The 20,965-nt window shown below is 37.0% G+C and overlaps 1 protein-coding gene and 1 pseudogene across 4 annotated transcripts in view; both read right to left on the reverse strand.

The window, feature by feature from the left end:
* LRRC28 (leucine rich repeat containing 28) overlaps positions 1-20,965 on the reverse strand; it is a 199,445-nt gene that overhangs the window by 62,597 nt on the left and 115,883 nt on the right. For all 4 annotated transcript variants that reach the window (XM_067029530.1, XM_059058537.2, XM_067029528.1 and 1 more), the window contains exon 6: positions 8,912-9,118. In XM_067029530.1, coding sequence (XP_066885631.1) covers positions 8,912-9,118 — 207 coding nt within the window. The remainder of the gene's footprint in view (positions 1-8,911; positions 9,119-20,965) is intronic.
* LOC131752059 (coiled-coil domain-containing protein 117 pseudogene) lies at positions 6,119-6,795 on the reverse strand (annotated as a pseudogene).

Genomic DNA, 20,965 nt, shown 5'->3' on the forward strand with positions numbered 1-20,965 from the left:
TGCGGAGCACAGGCTCCAGACGTACAGGCTCAGTGGCCATGGCTCACGGGCCTAGCCGCTCCGCGGCATGTGGGATCTTCCTGGACCGGGGCACGAACCCGTGTCCCCTGCATCGGCAGGTGGACTCCCAACCACTGCGCCACCAGGGAAGCCCAAAAGGTACTCTTTATTCTATACTTTAACTGCACAGAAAAGAGTTGGAGGCAACAGCCTCTAGAGACAGTGATTCATCTCCCTGAGCCAAGGATACAAAACGGGACATGACAGAGGAAACACCTCTCTCCTCTAATATACACAAAAGAGCTTGTGCAAATTAAATGAGGCTACATGCAAAGATCATAATACAAAGTTAAATAAAATTTGGCACTTGCTACTTCTTATATGATTTAGTCCTCTTTCCTATCCTAGTGTTATAGGAAAAAAATGAAGAGTTGATGATTTTAAAATGCTATTTGGTTTAGATCTTATCTCAGGTTTTCAATATTCCAAAGATTTCTGTTTATACCTTCTGACCAATTTGTGTGGGGAATATAATTTTTTATATATGCCCATAATGGAATGAACTATTTTCTACTAAAGCTGAAAGAAAACACGAATCAGCTGTGTTCAAATCTATTATACATTAGCCAGTATATTATCACAGACATGAGAATTTAATACAAACATTTAAACTTTGCAAATAACACAATCTCAAATAGAGTAAGAAAAAGCAGTACTTAAATTACAAAATGTAGTGGGCTTTGGAGTCAGACCTCTGAAACCTGACTTTCCAATTCAAATGCTCCAAGCCTGTTACCTCCTCTGTGAAATGAAGATAATAATACCTATGTCATGAGCTTGTTATAAAGATTCAGCAATGTATATAATGTCAAGCTTGGTCCCTTGCATAATAGTGGTACTCAATACATCTTAGTCTTTTATCTCTCTCTCCTGAATATAAAGTGAAGATCACAAAACAGAGTGTAGGATTCTAAAGTGAACCAGGCAACCCTTGCTTTAGCTGACACAGCACAGCCTGCTGGCAAGGCTAAGACAACTAAACACCCAGCAAGGTCACAGGCTACACAGGCACACAGCTGTGAGAGTGTGCTCTTGCCAAAAAGCCGTCAGCTGGCAAAACCCCAAGCACAAAGGAATGGCATTTTTAATCATAAGGAGGCTGAAATATAAGTATTTTCTGCATGGAAAAAGCTTTGAGCTATTTCGTCTATTCTTAAAAAAGAAAATCTTCACTCAATAATTAACTTTGGGAGAGACCGTTACTCTACTAGCTAATAAACTGGTTTGTTTCTTCCTTCTCTTAATTTCAATGGACCAATAGTTTTCAATAAATATATCATGCAGTAATATTTTTTTAAGTTCCTGTGCAAAAATTGCTCAGTATATGTTGTCCATCTGCAAAGATGCTAAAGCAACAAAGAACTTTTTCATGTGGCTTTTTAAAGTGGTGTACTGTGTCTAAAATGTTTCCCTTTTTTTCTTCCAGACTCATAGATCAAAGTATTGTTACTTAAAAATTAGCAAAAGCTAACAGTCCTGCATAAACTCCAATTCTCTCTCTCTCTCTCTCCTTAAACTTCAAGGCCTCAGCATATGCAGTCCACATGGCTGAAGATGGAACAAAAACCTCCTGTGTGTTGAGGCTATTGCTCTTTTAACTGTAACTGTAAAAGCAAGCACAGAATGACAGCATGCGCCAGACCAAATAGGATCTGTTTACTGCACACTAACCAGTATGAAACTCATTTATTTTATCAAAAGGTGAATGATATATTCTCTTCAACAAAATGATGGGGCAATAGAAACCACACATGAAAGCAATAGACCAAAACAGGTTGTTTGGAATGCTCTATCAATGTAATTCCAATTATTGTGGTTCAATAAATCAGATAGAATATTAGTCACAATTACATTTTTTATTACTATAAAAACTGCGTTTCTTCACAATGAATTCAGAGTAATTTACAGTGTATTCCAAAATTATCTTTAAAACTAATTAAATTACCTAAATGATGCGTTTGACAAAGAGAACTTTTTGACTACTTATTCAGAACAATGAATTTTTTAAAGTGCTAGTTTCTCTAAATACACACATACACACACATACACACACTCCATTAAATCTTTTACATAAACATATTCTTTCTTATCTATTCAACTTAAAAAAATATATCTTTATTGGAGTATAATTGCTTTACAATGGTGTGTTAGTTTCTGCTTTATAACAAAGTGAATCAGTTATACATATATGTATGTCCCCATATCTCTTCCCTCTTGTGTCTCCCTGATCTATTCAACTTTTACCAAATAAGATTTTGCAGTGAATTTAATAAGATACTTTACACATAGATCAACAACTGTTAAATTAAAATAAATTGATTTTAATGAATTTGAATGACTGAAGGCTTCCTCTGCAGTTGGTCAGCATCTCTACTTGTGTTGCACAGGCAAGTAATAAAGAAATTATTATAAGCAATGGGCAAGACACTGTGCTAGATGCTTAGGGTATAAGACACAAGCTGTCCCAACCCTTTCTTACAGTCTAGTCAAACAATAAAAGTTTATATTGATTGTGTGCTTATGCAGTATTTATGAATGATAGAAGTGTTTTAAATCTTATTTAATTCTCACAAAAGTGCTATGAAGTAGGTATTAATATTACACCATTACTGAGACGCAGACAAATTAAATAGCTTTTCTAAGCTCAAGATCATACAGCTATTAAATGGTACAGCCGGAATTTAAAAGCATGCCTTCCTGCTTCACCATGATGTTAGTTAGGCAGCCTCCCTTAACAGATCATTCCCATATAAGCAGGGCACTCCCACATAATGTAGGAAGTGACATTACCTAGCAGGCTGCATGGGTGCAGTGGGCACCTGAGGACGGGCATGCCCAAGCATCCAGGTGTGATGTCAGGAGACACTGACAAGGAGATAAATGATGAACAAAATATCCCTTTGTTTCTGTTAAAAGATGAGATAAGTGATGGGGTAGTTCTGCCTTACAGATTTAGGGAGGCAGTTGCAAGAAGTACCAAGAATTCCTTCAGAGAATATCCTAGAGAAGGAGTCTTCACTTTGACTGTCCCGCACAGGCTTGGGCATTACAGCAACACAGCTTCTACGCCAAGGCAGCCAGCGCGGAGAGCAAAACATCTTCACTCTGCATCTTACATTCAGCTCTTGCTGAGCTGGACTGGGACCTGTCCTCCCCCTCCCCAAATTTAAGAACTTGGCTGAAAACTAAGACTGACAGAAACTCCAGATTCTTGCTTTAAAGTCAACTGACAACATCTTCCAGACTTTGCTTGTACTGTACATTCTTGCCACTATTTAGAAAACCAAATTAACAAAAACTTTGCTGGCAAAGATTCTGCTCATGAATCTAGCCCTCACACTACTTATTTTTGTTTCACATCTGTACCTTTTTAAGAATAAGCAGCAATTCTTTTTTTAAATTGATATCTGAGGAAAACAGGGTTCACTTTTTCATATTAATCACTGCCTACTCCAAAATCCTATTCTAAAACTTTGAGAAAAATATACATTTGTCCCTTTAAAGTTCACCTACTCTAGGTGAACTTTTCTCTTCATATATTAGCATAGTAAAGTCAATATCTGCCCACACTGTAGAAGTCATGTTAAATAATCCTGTTAACTTAGCCATATTAAATAATTCTGTTAATGCCCTAAGAAAACCTTAAGGCAAGAGTAACGGCCTGATATGATAAAAAAATAAATAAAGCAGAGAGGATCATTAAGACAGTGGAAAAAGTCAGGCGAGTAAGCAGCGCCAGGACGAAAAATTCTTGTTATAAATACTTGCAAAAAGATAGAGCTCAAAAAGGAGGACTGAACATCCATTTTCTTGAACAAATACACATTGCAGAGTTACAACTTTGCTCCTGAAATAGGGTCATATAAACTTTAGCTAACAGAATACTTCTCTCTCATTTCTTCCCACTACTAGTTTCTGAACCTTGTTTTCAAGCCTTTCTTTTCTCCTTTTTCATTATGTCTTTGATTAGAGACCTGCCCAACAGTCTCTACAGAACACGATTTTAATGGCCTGTTTGGGTCCCTCCTTGGAAAGCAGAAGATACCTTCTACTCAAAAATAAGACTGATTCTAACCTCTGGGACTTCTGGTCTGAACCAGAAGAAACTTTTTAGCACTGAAACGTATTTAAGGCTACAAACTTTGCAAACTATTCCCATTAAACAATGACCTCAAGGCAGTTCTTCTTCAAGCTGCAGATCAAATACATTCCATGGTTCAGTAAAGTACAGTTCACATGCATCTCTAAGTCTGAGATTAAGGAATTATTAATTGGTTTCCATCTGGTTTCCATCCTGGAGTTAAGTTCTAATAGCTTCACTTTGTGGACTTAAATATTTCCTTAAAAAACAGTAAACAGCAATTCTTTTCCTGACCTTCTAAGCAGATACAGAGAAAGCAGGAACGAGAAGTAATAGAAAAAACAAGTGTAGTTAAAAATTTGTGTCTTATATATGCCATTTGCAACAGAAGAAGAGATTTCAGCATGGGTTTTGAAAATGCCTACAAGCTACTTTCTAAAACTGCACCAATACTTGGAATAAACTTTTTTTTTTCCCTACACAGTGTATCCAGCTCCTACAAAGGAAAAAACGACTACAGCTACTACAAAAAAATGGAGTGATCTCCTGTTATGTGATAAAGGGCCAGTTTTACATCTCTATCAAAGTTATAGGGTATAACCCACAGCAATAAAGGAGCTGTCATTTCACTCATAGCACACATCCTTGGCACACAGAATAACTTCTCCTGAGAAAATAAATACTTCACTACTAGAATGTCCAAGGAACAACAACTCTGGGACTGATTTAGAAACATAAATAATTACCCAATGGTAGGAAGCTGTTTTCTCACTAACTTTGGGGTTTACTACATGGTAGTTTACACACCAGGATACTCCGTAAAACTCAATGTCATTTGTTCTTAGTTAAGAATTCATTCTGTTTTCTAAATTAACACTCAAAAATTCCACCTGCCCACCGTGGGTGCAACTTTTGTTTTCTTAAACTACAGAAGTTCCTGACATTGAGTTTCGCTGACAGAGCACTTCCTGGGGGTTAACTAAAAAATGCTCTTCCATAGTCAGTCTATACATGGGCAACCTCACAGTACTTGTATCTATTATTCAACATTAAATAAGTTGTAGGGCTTCCCTGGTGGCGCAGTGGTTGAGAGTCCGCCTGCTGATGCAGGGGACACGGGTTCGTACCCCGGTCCGGGAAGATCCCACATGCCGCTGAGCGGCTGGGCCCGTGAGCCATGGCTGCTGAGCCTGCGCGTCCGGAGCCTGTGCTCCGCAACGGGAGAGGCCACAACAGTGAGAGGCCCGCGTACTACAGAAAAAAAAAAAAAAAAAAAAAAAAAGTTGTAAACATTACTGAATAATGGCTTATTAATTATGCAAGAGAAACCAGTAAACCTAGTAAAAAAGGCTTACAGGAAAAAACCCTTTCCTTTGTATTTTCCTAAATTTTCAGAAGCCCAGAGGTGAGTCAGATCTTTACGAGCTATTTAGTCAACAGAGCTATTGAATCAACAACAAATATTCATATTTCAATGCCTCTATTAAATCTCATAGCATGAGGCTCAAGTTATTAATTTCCCCTCCTCACTGACAGCAGTGAGAACACAGCTTCTGTGTGTAGACTAATCTGTCATTCAGCTGTCATGGTATAGTTATAGCAGGAACATCCTCCTTTCTTGATACAACTTTTCATCTTAAAAAGAACACACTCCACGAGTCTTAATGATTTTGATAGTATTACAAGTGATTTAAGTCATCCTTGCTATAGCTTCTGTAGTCGCTTTTTGAAGAGGCTGGAATCTGACATTCCTTTAAAAAGCTCCATAAAAACTGCTTTTCTCCTAAGTCAAAGTTCTTTCTCAAGAAACTGAATTCAGTGAGTAGCTCCCCCAAATAAGACTACCTCCAAGCACAGGCAGCGATATTAAAGCACCCATTTCATAAACACTCAAGTTGTACATTAGAATCACGGTTAAACATAGGAGCCTTCTATTTGAAAACTGTAGTTATGTGTATGTTATACACACCGTATCTCCTAACTACTGTACAGAGGCATCCCTATATGCTAAGTTTCCAGGAACAGTTCAGTTCTCTGAGGAAAGGCAGTGCCAGCAGCTGCCTGCTTCATTTGACTCTGTCCCACATAGTTCTTAGTATTAGACGGCTTTGCTGTATCAGAAAGGAGTTCAAGGAAGGGTTTCAAGTACACAAACTCCATGGAAGGATAGCTATGGACTTGATTATTTTCTTCCTAAAGACTTAATTGAATTCCCTTTCCAAATCCACCTTCAATGGTGTCAAAAACAAAAACCAAAATGAGACTGAGAAGACTGTTATTTCTTTCAGCTTCAATTTCCTCATCTTCATGGATTATGCTGTCTCTGCTCTTCTGAAGCCCTCTTTGGGCAACCACATATTGTAGCTCTCTGGTTGTCCCACCCATTTCTTTACAAAGATCATCCAACCCAACAATACAGAAAGGCCACCAGTGAGTGTCTTGGCCCCCTGGCCCTTTACTCATGCTGTTCTCTAAGACCAGGGCAGAGCATTGCTTCAGGCAGCCTGTTTCTTTCTCACTGGATGATCTTCATCACCATCCTCTTGCTTGTATGTCTTTCTGAAGTAAAGCCTGCCCACAGGCCTGTGTCCTGTCAGGGCTGTGAGCCTTGTGAGTTGAGATGGCACCGAGGGGAGTGTGGAAGCTGCTTCCATATCTTGGGCTGTACATGGTCCCAGGTTTGAGAGTTATGGTGACCTTGAATGTTGGGAGGGACCCTCCTCAGAACTCAGTGCAGACCCTCTTGCCTCTCTTTGATAACATTAACAAGTTCACAAAGAAAAATCTCCTCTATCACAGAGGCAAGGCTTTGTGGGTGACAAGAAACCTGGAGATAGAAACTAACTTGTTAGGTTCTCCTTACCACTGAACACTGAGTGCTGAAGAAGGGATGCCCACTTCTGTAGCCACAGCAGCACTCACAACAGTGTACAGAGAAGATGCCCCAGTACATAACTGAAAGCAGAAAGCAGCCGGGCAAAGTGTAGTGAACTCTGTCCTCTACCCCACAGCCATTTCTATCGCTTTGCACTAGCCACTGCCACTCAGGTCATCTGCTGCTGTAACCACTCAGCAGGACACACAATGTCACTCCTTGGCACCCCAACCATTAACAGTGGTCAGCCGCCTACTGGAATGGCTTCCCTCTCTTCTCCCAACACCACTGCCACCACAGCACATGCTTGGCTGTGTCACTGGTGAAACAGCAGGTAGGAATGAGTAGCAACTGACTAGGGGGATGAGGAACCATGTCTGGAGTGGATAAAAACATCTATTTAATTCAACTTGAAAAAAACTCTAAAGTAACAGGATAAACATTGTTATATCTGGTTTACAGACAAGGTAAATGAAGCTCAGAGAGGTTTTGGTGATTTACTCCAGGTAATGCTCTACAAAGTGGTAGAGCTAATCTAGAACCTGTATCTTTAGATTTGTAACTTGATGCTTGTCCACTATAATTGTTCTACAACCTGTGGTTTATGCAGCAGGTATATTTATTTTCTAATATCAATTTATATTCAATAATTTCTCACTTGAAAAAATCCTCTGATTTCTTAGAAATGTAGGTTACTTCTGAAATGGTTTTACTTTATTTTCTTAATTTTTAAAAAGAATTTAATTATATTTATAGAAAAGTAATCTTAAATTGGATAATTATTTATTATTACTCAAATTGATGTTCATGTCTCTCAGGATTTTCAAGTTTTCTTAAAGAGGTTTTTAATTGAAAATAATATGTACACTGTATTATGGTGGAAAATATTTCCTTTTAGGGGCTAGTAAATTATTCACTTCATTGCCCTCAGAGATAAATTACTCTTAAAAAATGCTTTTATGAATAAGATTATATGATGCTTATTCTAACAGTTTAGGGTTCCATGGGTCTTCAAATTTTAATTATTTTTAAATGGCAGTTTTGTTTCTTACAAGTAACAAAATAATTCAATTCTCAGTAAAAAGAAATATATTGTTTATTAAAGGCCTATGTTCTTTAACATATATGAAAATGGGCCAGCTACAGAGATCTACAGTGCAAAGTATGTTATTTATTAGCCAGGGTGACATTTCTAGCTCAGCAGGCAGTTCAAAAGTCTTTAAAATTTTGGGGCTTCCCTGGTGGCGCAGTGGTTGAGAATCCGCCTGCCGATGAAGGGAACACGGGTTCGTGCCCCGGTCCGGGAAGATCCCACATGCCGCGGAGCGGCTGGGCCCGTGAGCCATGGCCGCTGAGCCTGCGCGTCCGGAGCCTGTGCTCCGCAACGGGAGAGGCCACAACAGTGAGAGGCCAGCATATCACAAAAAAAGTCTTTAAAATTTTCTAGTCTGGTTATCTGGCAATACTAATCATTAGGATACTCAATAAAAATTTTTCTACATAGAAGTCAACATGTAAGCAGATATATTTGTACAGTAGCTATTCTTTCATATTGCTCAATACCGCTTGTCAATTTTATAATTTTATATATATAAAATATACATATATAATACATATATTTTAATTCCTTTCTCTGAGTAAATCATCTCATATCTCATATATTTTGTCTCTAAACAAACTTTTAGCACAAGTTTTTTAAAATATGAAATCCCTAACGGAAATAAACTTTTTAAACTGGGAATGATGCTTTGTTCACTGCAAAAATGGATTTAGAGAAGCATCTTCAAGATAAACAGAATGAAGGAAACTAACTAATCCTTCCTAGTTAAGGAAACAAAGACTTTCCATCTTGTTCTTTAGCTGTTTTGCTTTACCACACAAACATGATTACTCACCAAGCGGCAAAAATGCAAGACGGTTTCCAGCCATGGAGAGCTCATTGAGGCTGGGCAGCTGGCAGAGATGGCGCGGCACACACCATAGACGATTTCGGTCCACAGTGAGGTACTGCAGAGAAAGGCACAGGTGAAGCCTCTCGGGTAAAGTTAGCAAACGATTGGTAGAAATGTCTAGTGTCTGCAGCTCCTTCAAATCGCCAACCTCTACAACCAAAATCAAGATAAATTGCATCCTGATTAAATGAATTAATTAAATAAATTAAATAAAATGAATCAACACTGTAACAGTTCAACCAAATAAAATTAGTAGCTGCAAATATTTCCATAGACATTAATAATTAAGTGTAGGATTTAGGTCCAGTATGCAAATAATCCAACTTAAGTAGGTGTCTTTAAATTAGTCTTTTTTTAAAAAAGGGAAAAGTGCTGGCATTGGAGAAAGGAGAAACACAAAGTGATGAATCTGAGCCAAAAGTCTGTTACTATGGCTTCTGCTTCCCGATGAATCAAAAGTTGTTGCAAATGTGAAAGAAGAACAATTACAGTCACATCATGGTACCTGGTTCTTGCTACTTTTGTGGTTTTTACCTTCTATCAGTGACAGATAGTAGGAGACAATGACAGATAGTAGGAGACTTAAAAATATAAATTATAGTATCCCAGTGAGTGCACCTTGTTCATGTGAACTAAGTAGAAAATTTCTGGATTAAGAATGAGGATGGCTTTTGAAATTTTCACCACAGTTAAGATTATAATAATAAAAATGAAATTATTGTAAGGTAATATTTTTAGATATTGTCTAGCCATGTGGTTCCTCTTTTAAAACCCCAAATCCTATGGAGATTTACTTTAATTCCACCTGAATGAAATCCTTCCATTTACTCCAATATTCCTTCATTATGGGTGTCTATATTTGTAATCTATTCCATGGTGAGACAATTATGTCCCTGTCATACACCAAATCACCACTTCCGAAAGGTGGGGGAGTTCTTTATAAGGTATTCTGTCCTTCTCAGGGAAAACCACCAGGAAGCACTCAGAGCAGAGGAGGTTCTGCTAACCAGTCTCTAGCGGAAGGACATTATTCTGTCCAGGACAGCACACTGCACTCGAAGCTCTGTGCAGGACAAGTCTGCTTCTCTCGTATCATGGAACTTCCGTATTGAAGACCACTGTAATGCCACCCCTCACTTCTCCAACCTGACCCTGTTCAACAAGCTGTTCCTCTCAGGTTAAGGTTTCTCATGATCCCCCCCCCACTTGAATGCACCCCACTGAGCACATTCCAGTTTGTTCAGGACTTGGATTAGTATGAGCAATGTCTTCTCTATCAGAGAAAATCTTCTGCCTCTTGGATGTCCAGTTACACAGATTAGTTTTTCTTATTGGCAAACAGCTTGGCAAACTATGGCTCACAGGCAAAATGTGGCCCATGGCCCGCTTTTGTACTGCACGCAAGCTAAGACAGGTTATTTTTAAGTGTGGTAAAAACCAACAACAACGATAAGGAAAAAAAAATATATATATATATATATATACACACACATATGACAGAGACCATATGTGGCCTGCAAAGCCTAAAAACATTTAGTATCTCACCATTTACAAAAAACAGTTTGCTGGTCTTTGTTATACACTTACTCTTAACAGGAGCATTTTTAATAACTATGTTTTATAAAAGTAATACAAGTACAAGAATACATTAATTTCTAGTTATTTTACTAATATATAGAAGGGATTTATGCTAGGAAGTTCACAATTTATTTTCTAATTTCCCCAATACTACACAAATACATATTTGAAGACAGGAGATAGGATTCAATGAACAGTCTGTGACTCCCAATGGGAGTTTTGTCCTGTTTTCACCTAACTGATGCACATGGGGGTCAATTTCACTCTTGGCTCCATTAGCACAGTATTTCCTCTACCTAAGTCTGTCTGCCTATATCTATTTCAGATTGCTTCTGATGGGGCGTGTGGGGGTGAGGGAGTTGACAGAAGAACATGTTTTAGAATTGAATAAAAAGAAAAAGAAACAAGAAATCTTCCTGACCTCACTTTATAAAGTTATTAGGGGAGTGAAATGGGACAGAAATGCAACGAATCAGCTTACACACCACAGAGCCAGGTGCTGAGAGAAGAATGAGACAAGGTTTCTGCCACTGAGAATCACATTACATATAAAAGACATTGTGTGATAGGAGCTCAGGAAAAGAAGAGTTAGATAAAGGGTTGAAGAAGCTTTTGCAAAATTTATTGAAGGAAATGAGAACTCGAATAGGTCAAAAAGAAAATGGATATAGCATTTCAAGTGAGGCATGGGGATGGGGTTGAAAGCATGAGGAAAGGCATGCAAGTGAAAAAATAAATACAACATGCACAATGGACTATTTGAGACCCAACAAGTATCAAAGATACCAATGGAAAAAAAGCAGAAAATAAGTTCAATACAGAGGGCTTGGTGGAGACATGGATGATAATGAATACTGGGTAGAGAAATTTGGACTTATCACAGTGAGAATATAACACTTCCTGAAGATTCTCAAAGGATGAAAGGACTCTTTTGGAAATATGAAAATGGTAAATACGCAGAAAGCAATGAAATGGAAAGAGATTGTAGGCTGGGAAAACAAGTAGACAGTTGATGAGAACAGAGGCAGTGTGACAGAGCTTACAGGTAAATTCCAGAGATATTTTAAGAAAAGCAGAGTATGCTTGGTTGGAAATGGAAAATGGTGAAACAGGAAAAAGTCAAAGATAATTTTCAAGTTTCTAGACTATTATACTCTAAGTATGGTGATGCCAATGCTAAAAACTTACTCTTTCTGTAGAAAAAAATTTTTAATTATACCAATACTTCTGAATTGCAGTACCTATAAGCCACCTACTTAAAGGAATTTGAAAAATCCATCAAAAATCACATGGGAGTAAAGCAAAATAAACTATTTTCATCATTATTTCAAAAATAATTAACTGTGTAAAACAGTGTTTTGACATGGCTGCTAAAACTACTAAGGCTTGCAACTGTCCACCATTTTGATTCAGCATTGCCTTATTGTATTGTGAAATGGGGAAACAATATGTGATTATGAATTTAAATTTTCTATAATTTGATTATTTACTTTTAACAGATCGATATTTACACACTGTTTTAACAGATATGCATATTTTCAGATATTAAAATTAATAACACTTTTGACAAAAAAAAGAACACATACTGTCAGTATCAAAGGTTAAAGTACTAAGGAATGGGAAGAGGAAACAGGAGCTGACATTTCTTATTTCCTATATGTGATGAATAAGACAAACATGCAGCATTGCATATATTAAATGAACAAATGTAACAAAAGGACATTTTTGTCTAAGTAGCTTAATATATAGGCCCTTTCATTTGTTAGAAAAAACCTGAGCTAATTATAATATTACTCCAATTCAATACTGAGTAAAATTATATAATATAGTTGGCAAATTAATGATTTTGTCATCCTACGAAAGTATTTGGGAAAGAGAGAGAAATAAAATTAAATAGCTTCTCAGGTGGAGTGAATTAAACATAATTTTCATGACCATTTTAAAACAGGCCACAAATATAAGACTACACATGGCATCTTTATTCTAACAAAATTTAAAAATATACTTATTAAGCTCAGCTAATGGGAAGCACATTTTTAGAAAACAACAGAGTCAAACAAACTTTATCTAAGATTCTAACTTAAACACAAGAGACAGGAAATAAACCTGGGGTAGCAATATATCATGCAGGAATAAAGAAACAGCCCAAAGTGTGAGCTCAAGTAAAAAACTGGAAAACTATCAGCCAATCATAAATCTAGCAAATTTGGTCAAGTTCAGAACCTACACTGAGGCCAGGACAACAGGATACTCTTATATACTCTGCTGCTCTTCCTTCATTCCTGAAGATCCAAGTACCCTGCTTATATCATTTCCACCAACCTGAAGAAATTTTATTTCTTTTAGAGTGGGTATGCTGGCAACAAATTCTCTTAGTTTCCTGGGAATGTCTTTATATCATTGTAATTCCTAGAAATTGTTTTCATTAGATACATAATTCAGGGTTGACCATTCTTTACTTTCAGTACTTTTAGATGGTGTTCCACTGTCTTCCAGCCACCATGGTGTCTGAGGAGAAATCCACAATTATTTGAATCATTATTTCTTTAGGTGCTCTCAAGAATTGTTCTTTATCTTTAGTCATTAGCAGACTGATTACGATGTATCTGTAAATGGCTTTCTTTGAACTTATCCTATTTGGAGTCTGCTGTCCTTTTTAAATTTGTAAATTTAAGTCTTTCACCAAATTTTTGAAATTTTAAACATTATGTCTTCAAATTTAAGAATTATTATATCTGGGTAAATATAACAAACTATCACTTTTCTCCTTTTAAGTTAAGTTACACGTAACTGCTGAAAGCATTTCAACATATGGCATACTTCTTATAAGTGTGACACAAAGGTCAGTGGAGTAATGTAAAAGGAGTTCCAAAGCAGATTTTGAAAGATCTGTATAATGTAATCCCTAAAGCAATAACTAAAAATAAGATAAATACCCAACAAAAGATAACCCAAAAAGCCAATAAATGAATTAAAACAGAATACAAAACATATATTCAAATAATACCAAAAAAGGCAGGGAAAAGGGAACAAAGAAAGAAAACCAGATGTTACAAATAGACAACTAATAAGAAAATGGCAGGCTTAAATCTAACAAGATCAATAATAACATTAAAAGCAAATAGCCTGAGAATACCCATTAAAAGAGACGACCAGACTGGACTTAAGACCTTAGTATATTCTATCTAAAAGGAATTCATTTAAAATATAAATACATATAGACAAAACATAAATTAATACAAACATATGCCATGCAAACAATGACACCCCCCCAAAAGCTGGAACTTCCAGTATGATGGATTGAGAAGGATGCCAAATCCTCTGCTGAAAAAGCAACTATAAAAATTACACAAAATTATCAAAAGCAACCATTTCAGTACTCTGGAAATTGACCTATGCTTTTCAACAAATAGAGAAGAGCTTACTCATGAAAAACTACTGCACTTCAGATTAGAAGAACAGAAATCTGTGGCATGCTTCCTTGGGGTGGCTCCTATTCCCCCATCCAGCTTGGTTAGGACAATAGTTCTAATATGGCAGGGCAGGCTGCAAAGAGCCAACAGCTTCACTGATGGAGTGGGCTGACTTGGAACAAAAGTCAGGGAGTCGATTTGGAACAAAAGGTGAAAAACCCATATCCAGTACTGTTGTCAGTAATAATTAGTAATCTTGGTCACAAGTAAACATGAAAGACCAATGATTTTTATGAGGCTGAGGGGTTCCTGGTTGGGGAAAGCAATGGAATGGGCAGATAAGCCAGAACTGCAATAAGGGAGAATAGGCTATAAAGCAGTCATAAAGTATTTGATAGACTCTCCACATATCCCAGGCTGACAGGAGGTGGTGAGCAAGCACAAGGGAGACCACAGAGGGCTCCAGCTATTTACATATCCCAGGACTACACAGAACTTGCACACATGCACAGAGAAGAAAAGAGAGGGTCCAACAGAAAATAATAGCTGGGGTAAACTTGAAAACTGCCTAAACATTAAATGTGTTTCTGAATCCACACACAGATCCACTGGCAGAGGATAGGAGCCTTACTAGCTTAAGGTGTTCAACCACTAAGTTATACAGACACAGGGCTAAATCATAGAAAGCTAGGCTTAAAAATTAAAACAAAAATAATAACAACAACAAAAAAACATGAAATAGAGACATCAGTCACTGTGGGGGAAATGAATTTCATGTTTTTAGTCCAGGCAAATTACTAAGATAAATAAATAAGATAGCAACAATCTTTAGGTAGGAAAAAATAATCAGGATCCACAGTTGCTAAAATATATAATTTAAAATGTACAGTTTTTAAAAAAATTATAAGACATACAATAAAACAGGAAAGGGTAACCCATGTTCAGGAAAAAATGAGTAAATAGAAACTGATTCTAAGTGGACCCAGATGTTGGATTTAGCAGACAATGACAGCAGCTATAATAAATATGTTGAAAGAACTAAAAGAATAAGTTTAAAGATTTGGTGGAAATTATGATGACAATGACTTGAAAAACAGAAAACTTATTCTCAATAAAGAGAGATAAGAAAACAGAAATTTGGGAGTTGAAAAGTACAAGTGAAAATAAAAATTCACTAGAGAGCCTCAATAGTAGATCCAAATAGGCAAACAAGAAATCAGTGATAAACAGGTAACAAAAATTATCCAAACAGAAACCAGCCAAATAGACTGAAGTAAAGTGAACAGGATTAGAGATCTGTGGGACAAAACCAACTGCACAAACATATGTGTGACAGGATTCCCATAAAAAGAAAAGGAGAATGAAGGAGAAGAAAAAAATATTAGAAAAAATAGTGGCCATAAATTCCAAATTTTGATGAAAAATATTACTCTAAAGATCCAAGAGACTCCATAAATACCAAGTAGGATAAACACAACGAGAGGGCTTCCCTGGTGGCGCAGTGGTTGAGAGTCCACCTGCCGATGCAGGAGACGCGGGTTTGTGCCCCGGTCTGGGAGGATCCCACATGCCACGGAGCAGCTGGGCCCATGAGCCATGGCCGCTGAGCCTGCGCGTCTGGACGGAGCCTGTGCTCTGCAACGGGAGAGGCCACAACAGTCAGGGGCCCACGTACCGCCAAAAAAAAAAAAAAGAAAAAGAAAAAAAGAAAAAAAACCACAATGAGATCCACACTTATACCCATCATAAACTGTAAAAGACCAGAAAATCCTGAAAACAGCAAGAGAATAATTATTTATGATGTTTAGGGGAACAATAAACACAGCAAGAAGATGCACTCTCTCTACTCAAGTTTCTAGCAAATACAACAAGGCAAAACAAATAAACTAACAAGAAATATCAAGACTGGAAAAGTCTTGATTATTCACATATGACATGCTCCTAAGTAGAAAATACTAAGCAATTAATAACAATTATCAGAACTAATAAACACTTTTAACAAGGTTGCAGGATACAAGATCAATATTTTTAAAATCAATTGTATTTCTATATACCAAGGCAAACAATCCAAATATTAAATTAAGAAAATAATTCCAGGACTTCGCTGGTGGTGCAGTGGTTAAGAATCCGCCTGCCAATGCAGGGGACATGGGTTTGATCCCTGGTCCGGTAAGATCCCACATGCTGCGGAGCAACTAAGCCCGTGCACCACAACTACCGAGCCTGTGCTCTAGAGCCCACGAGCCACATCTACTGAGCACACGGGCCACAACTACTGAAGCCCACGCGCCCTAGAGCCTGCATGCCGCAACTAATGAAACCTGTGCACCTAGAGCCCATGCTCCACAACAAGAGAAGCCACCGCAATGAGAAGCCTGTGCACAACAATGAAGAGTAGCCCCTGCTCGCCACAACTAGAGAAAGTCTGCACATAGCAATGAAGACCCAACGCAGTCAAAAAAAAGACAAAATAATTCCATTAACAACATCACCAAAAAAGAAAATATTTGGGAATAAACTTATCTGCTGAAAGCTACAAAATACTGCTTAGAGACAAAATATCTGCTGAAAGCTACAAAATATTGCTGGAAGAATATCTAAATAAGAGTCAGTTCATGTTTATGGACTTGAAGACTTAACACTGGTTAAGACAGCTTGCTCTCCAAACTGCTATAACACAATCCTTATCAAAATCCCAAGAGGCTTTTTTAAGTAGAAATTAACAAGCTGATTTTAAAATTTATATTTGATGCTGCAGAGGGTGTGGAGAAAAGGGAACCCTCCTACACTGTTGGTGGGAGTGTAAATTGGTACAGCCACTATGGAGAACAGTATGGAGGTTCCTTAAAAAACTAAAAATAGAACTACCATATGACCCAGCAATCCCACTACTGGGCATATACCCTGAGAAAACCATAATTCAAAAAGAGTCATGTACCATAATGTTCACTGCAGCTCTATTTACAATAGCCAGGACATAGAAGCAACCTAAGTGTCCATCAACAGATGAATGGATAAAGAAGATGTGGCACATATATACAATGGAATATTACTCAGTCATAAAAAGAAACAAAATTGTTATTTGTAGTGAGGTGGATGGACCTAGAGTCTGTCATACAGAGTGAAGTAAGTCAGAAAGAGAAAAACAAATACCGTATGCCAACACATACATATGGAATCTGAAAAAAAAAAATTGGTTCTGAAGAACCTAGGGGCAGGAAAGGAATAAAGATGCAGATGTAGAGAATGGACTGGAGGACACAGAGAGGGAGAAGGGTAAGCTGTGACAAAGTGAGAGAGTGGCATGGACATATATACACTACCAAATGTTAAATAGATAGCTAGTGGGAAACCGCCACATAGCACAGGGAGATCAGCTCGGTGCTTTGTGACCACCTAGAGGGGTGGGATAGGGAGGATGGGAGGGAGGCGCAAGAGGGAGGAGATATGGGGATATATGTATATGTATAGCTGATTCACTTTTTATGAAGCAGAAACTAACACACCATTGTAAAGCAATTATATTCTGATAAAGATGTTAAAAAAATAAAATTTATATTTGAAATGCAAAGGCCCTAGAATAGCCAAAACAATTTTGCAAAAGAAAAATAATTACACTTCAACCAGTGGATGAACAAACTTTAGCATGTCCATATAATGAAATACTACTCAGTAACAAAAGGAAATAACATATACATAACAACACAGTTGAATCTCAAATGTATTATGCTAAGTGAAAGAAGTCAAACTCAAAGGGTACTTATGTATGGTTCCATTTATATGATATTCTGGAAAAGGCAAAACTACAGAAGTAGAAAATAGAGTAGTGGTTTCAGGGCCTGGCAGGGTGCATGAAGGCTGTCATAGGGGGCATAAAGGAAACACGGGGGCTGTTGGAACTCTTCTATATTTGATTGTGATGGTGATTACATAACTCAAAGGGTTAATTTTCCTGTATGTTAAAATAAAAAATAAAAACAGTAACACAAAAATTATTTTTAAAAAAATTTTCTAGAAGCTAAAAATATTTCCATTAAATATAATAAATAAATTAAACATGTATATTTTAAAATTCCATAAACTGATCATCTGAACATTATAAACCAGAATAATTATTCTTAGCATAAATTCATATAATTTAATCAGTTCTTAGCTGTTTTTATTTCTAACCATGTGTTACTTGCATTTTTTGAAGTCTTTTTTCAGTATGGTATTATGTTTCTTCTTAATAAAATTGTTTACAATTCATTTTATTACCAACTAGTTTACTGACACCTTCAAAAATATTTATTGCTATGCCATCTTGAAATTAATGTAGTATTACTGATGTAAAGTTACAACGCATTCTTTTTGGAATACAAGGGGAATCCTACTCTTTTCAGCTGGTCTCCGGGTCACCACACCAATTCTCAGGGAGTAAACATCAGTTTGGACACTTTATTTCTTTAGTGTGCCCAGAATAATCCTAACTTCAGTTGTTTGCACTGTTTACTTTCATGCTAAATATACAATACCTTAACTTTTCAGCTACTAATAGAATATCCTGAAAATGATTTCATTACTGCCACACAATAAGTACTTAGACTAAGCATAAAAATAACATTAGAGTGCCAATTTCAAACAAAAAAACAGTAAGTCTCCTTTAAATCATCATTCTCTGCTGATGCATACTGACCTAACCTAAAATTTAAATGGTAATGGGAGGGAAGCCACCCACTCCATGCCAAGCCAGTGACCACAGAGAGTCAATAACAAGGCTTGATACTTTCAAGCACTGGCTTTTTCTGGTACCCCTAAAAACATCTCTAATTTGAGATCCAAAGCACACTGGGTTAGGGAGAGAGCATACAGAGAAATAAAAGACAATATTTCAATGCCAGCCAAACTCCATTCTATATACAGTAAGTGTCCCTCTCTAGATTCATTCTCTTTCTCTTGATTGGGCTGTGAAACATACATATTCTGGTATGTAGAAATAGGTTCAAACCATCAGCTGTGCAACTTTGGGTTATTTACTCAAATATTTAGATCATTGGTTTGATGTTAATTTAAAAATCATTGTAAAAAAAAGAGATGGAATAGCACATACCTCAAGTGATTAGATGAAATATTTCACATAATTCAATAGTACATGGCAGAAAATCAATAAATATTTATTTCTATTTTTTTCAGTTCACCATACTACCTAATATTCTAAATGTAAAATCTGAATATAAATATCTTTTTGTAAGCAGCTTTTGGCAGAAAAAGCTTTCTGCAGGAAAGAGTTCTCTGCAGGAGACACCCCTTTGTCTTGTCATTAACCTTAAACCAAGCACCCCCAGGCTCTACTCATCTCTGGCCCTAGCACATCTTTCAAATCTTTTGATCACAGAATACTTTGCCTAACTTGTTGGTTCTTTCCGAAGATCAAAGAAGCAGAAATGCAGAATAAGTAATTAACAGATAACCAGATCTATTAAAACAATAAAAAGTATATAATAAACCATCTTATTTTATGGATGATATGTTTTGAACTGGGTAATGACCAAATCTGGGAACAGTACTATAACTTGGCATTTCCTCTACAGGTAGAGACAAACAGAGAACAAAGGCTGTTGAGTGCCCTGTGACAGGCCATACTGCAAAATATGTATCAAATCTGTCTTCTTTCTGCCTCCACTGTTACCACACTGAGCCCAGCACCACTATTCTCTCTTGCCTGAACTCACCAAATTGCCTCCTTAACTGCTCTTCTTACTTCCAGGCCCCCTCCAACCCATTTTATACAAAGAAGCTAAAGTGATACTAAGACATAGATCACACTCCTTCCCTGTGCCAAACTCTGCTCTGGCTTCCCACTGTACATGAATAAAATCTTAAACACCATCTTATTAGCAAATAAGGTCCCTCGATCAGTTCTGGCCTGCCTCTCATCCACCTCACTACAATCCAATTACCCTGCCCTTCTTTCTGGCCCGAGAAAGTGTCAAGCAACTTCGTCCTTCAGAGCCTTTGAATCTGCTGTTTTCTCTGCCAGGAATGTTCTTTGCCTAACTCCTCAAACTGTGAGCTCATTCTTGTTTTTCAGAATTTCACTATCACAATTCTCACAATGACCTTCCCAGACTTTCTAATTAAATAGGACCCCTCTTTCTCAATTGTAGCTATTTCCTTCCCTGCATTTAATGCAATCTTTAATTATTTTATTAATTTTTTAAAAACCATAGTCTGTGCCTCCCACTAGAAAATAAATGTCATAAGAACAGGCAGGGGCTTTGTCTTCTGTACTGCTATATCCCTACCACCTAGCAGTGACTAACTCATGGTAGGTGCTCAGTAAATATTCTTTGGATTAATTAATCCAAAGAATTAAGATAAATTAAGAATTAAGATTAATTTAAAACTCTTAAACTGTCTCACTTGTTAAGCAACCAGACCTGAGTCACAGCTGCACAAAAGCCTCACAATTTATGACTCAAATCTGTTGTGGAACTTTGAGACAACTCACAAATCCTTGAAAAAGTAAATGTTAAATCCAAGACTGCCAGAGGATTGTTGCATACTGAATATAATTTGTTTTCCCCAATGCCTTATAATTATCTCTGTGAACTTGATGGGAGTACTCTATGAGATTAAAGAGATTATTGACAGAAGACTAGCTACCCCAGACTCATGCATTTTCAAACTCTTGTGTATGATTTGCTACATTTGATACAATTTTAGAGAAAAAATATAATGTATATAACTTACAAAGAGTGACTGTAAAATAATGTACCCAAAATTTCAGCAAGAATTTCAGAAGTTAGATAAGCAAATAAATATTGTCCTTCAAGGTTGTCAGCCAGCAAAGCAAATCCAATTATATGTTTTTTCCTTCATTCTTTTGAAATTCCTATTTTGTAACTGCCTTAAGATCTTGATATAGAATTAATTCATGGATACCAGGAATCAAATCCACCCCGAAAAGGATAAGGATTTGCCACCATCAATTTCATTGAAAACTACATGCCTCAAACTCTGAAGG

This window comes from Kogia breviceps, chromosome 3 (assembly GCF_026419965.1).
Source record: "Kogia breviceps isolate mKogBre1 chromosome 3, mKogBre1 haplotype 1, whole genome shotgun sequence".
Classification (NCBI taxonomy): domain Eukaryota; kingdom Metazoa; phylum Chordata; class Mammalia; order Artiodactyla; family Physeteridae; genus Kogia; species Kogia breviceps.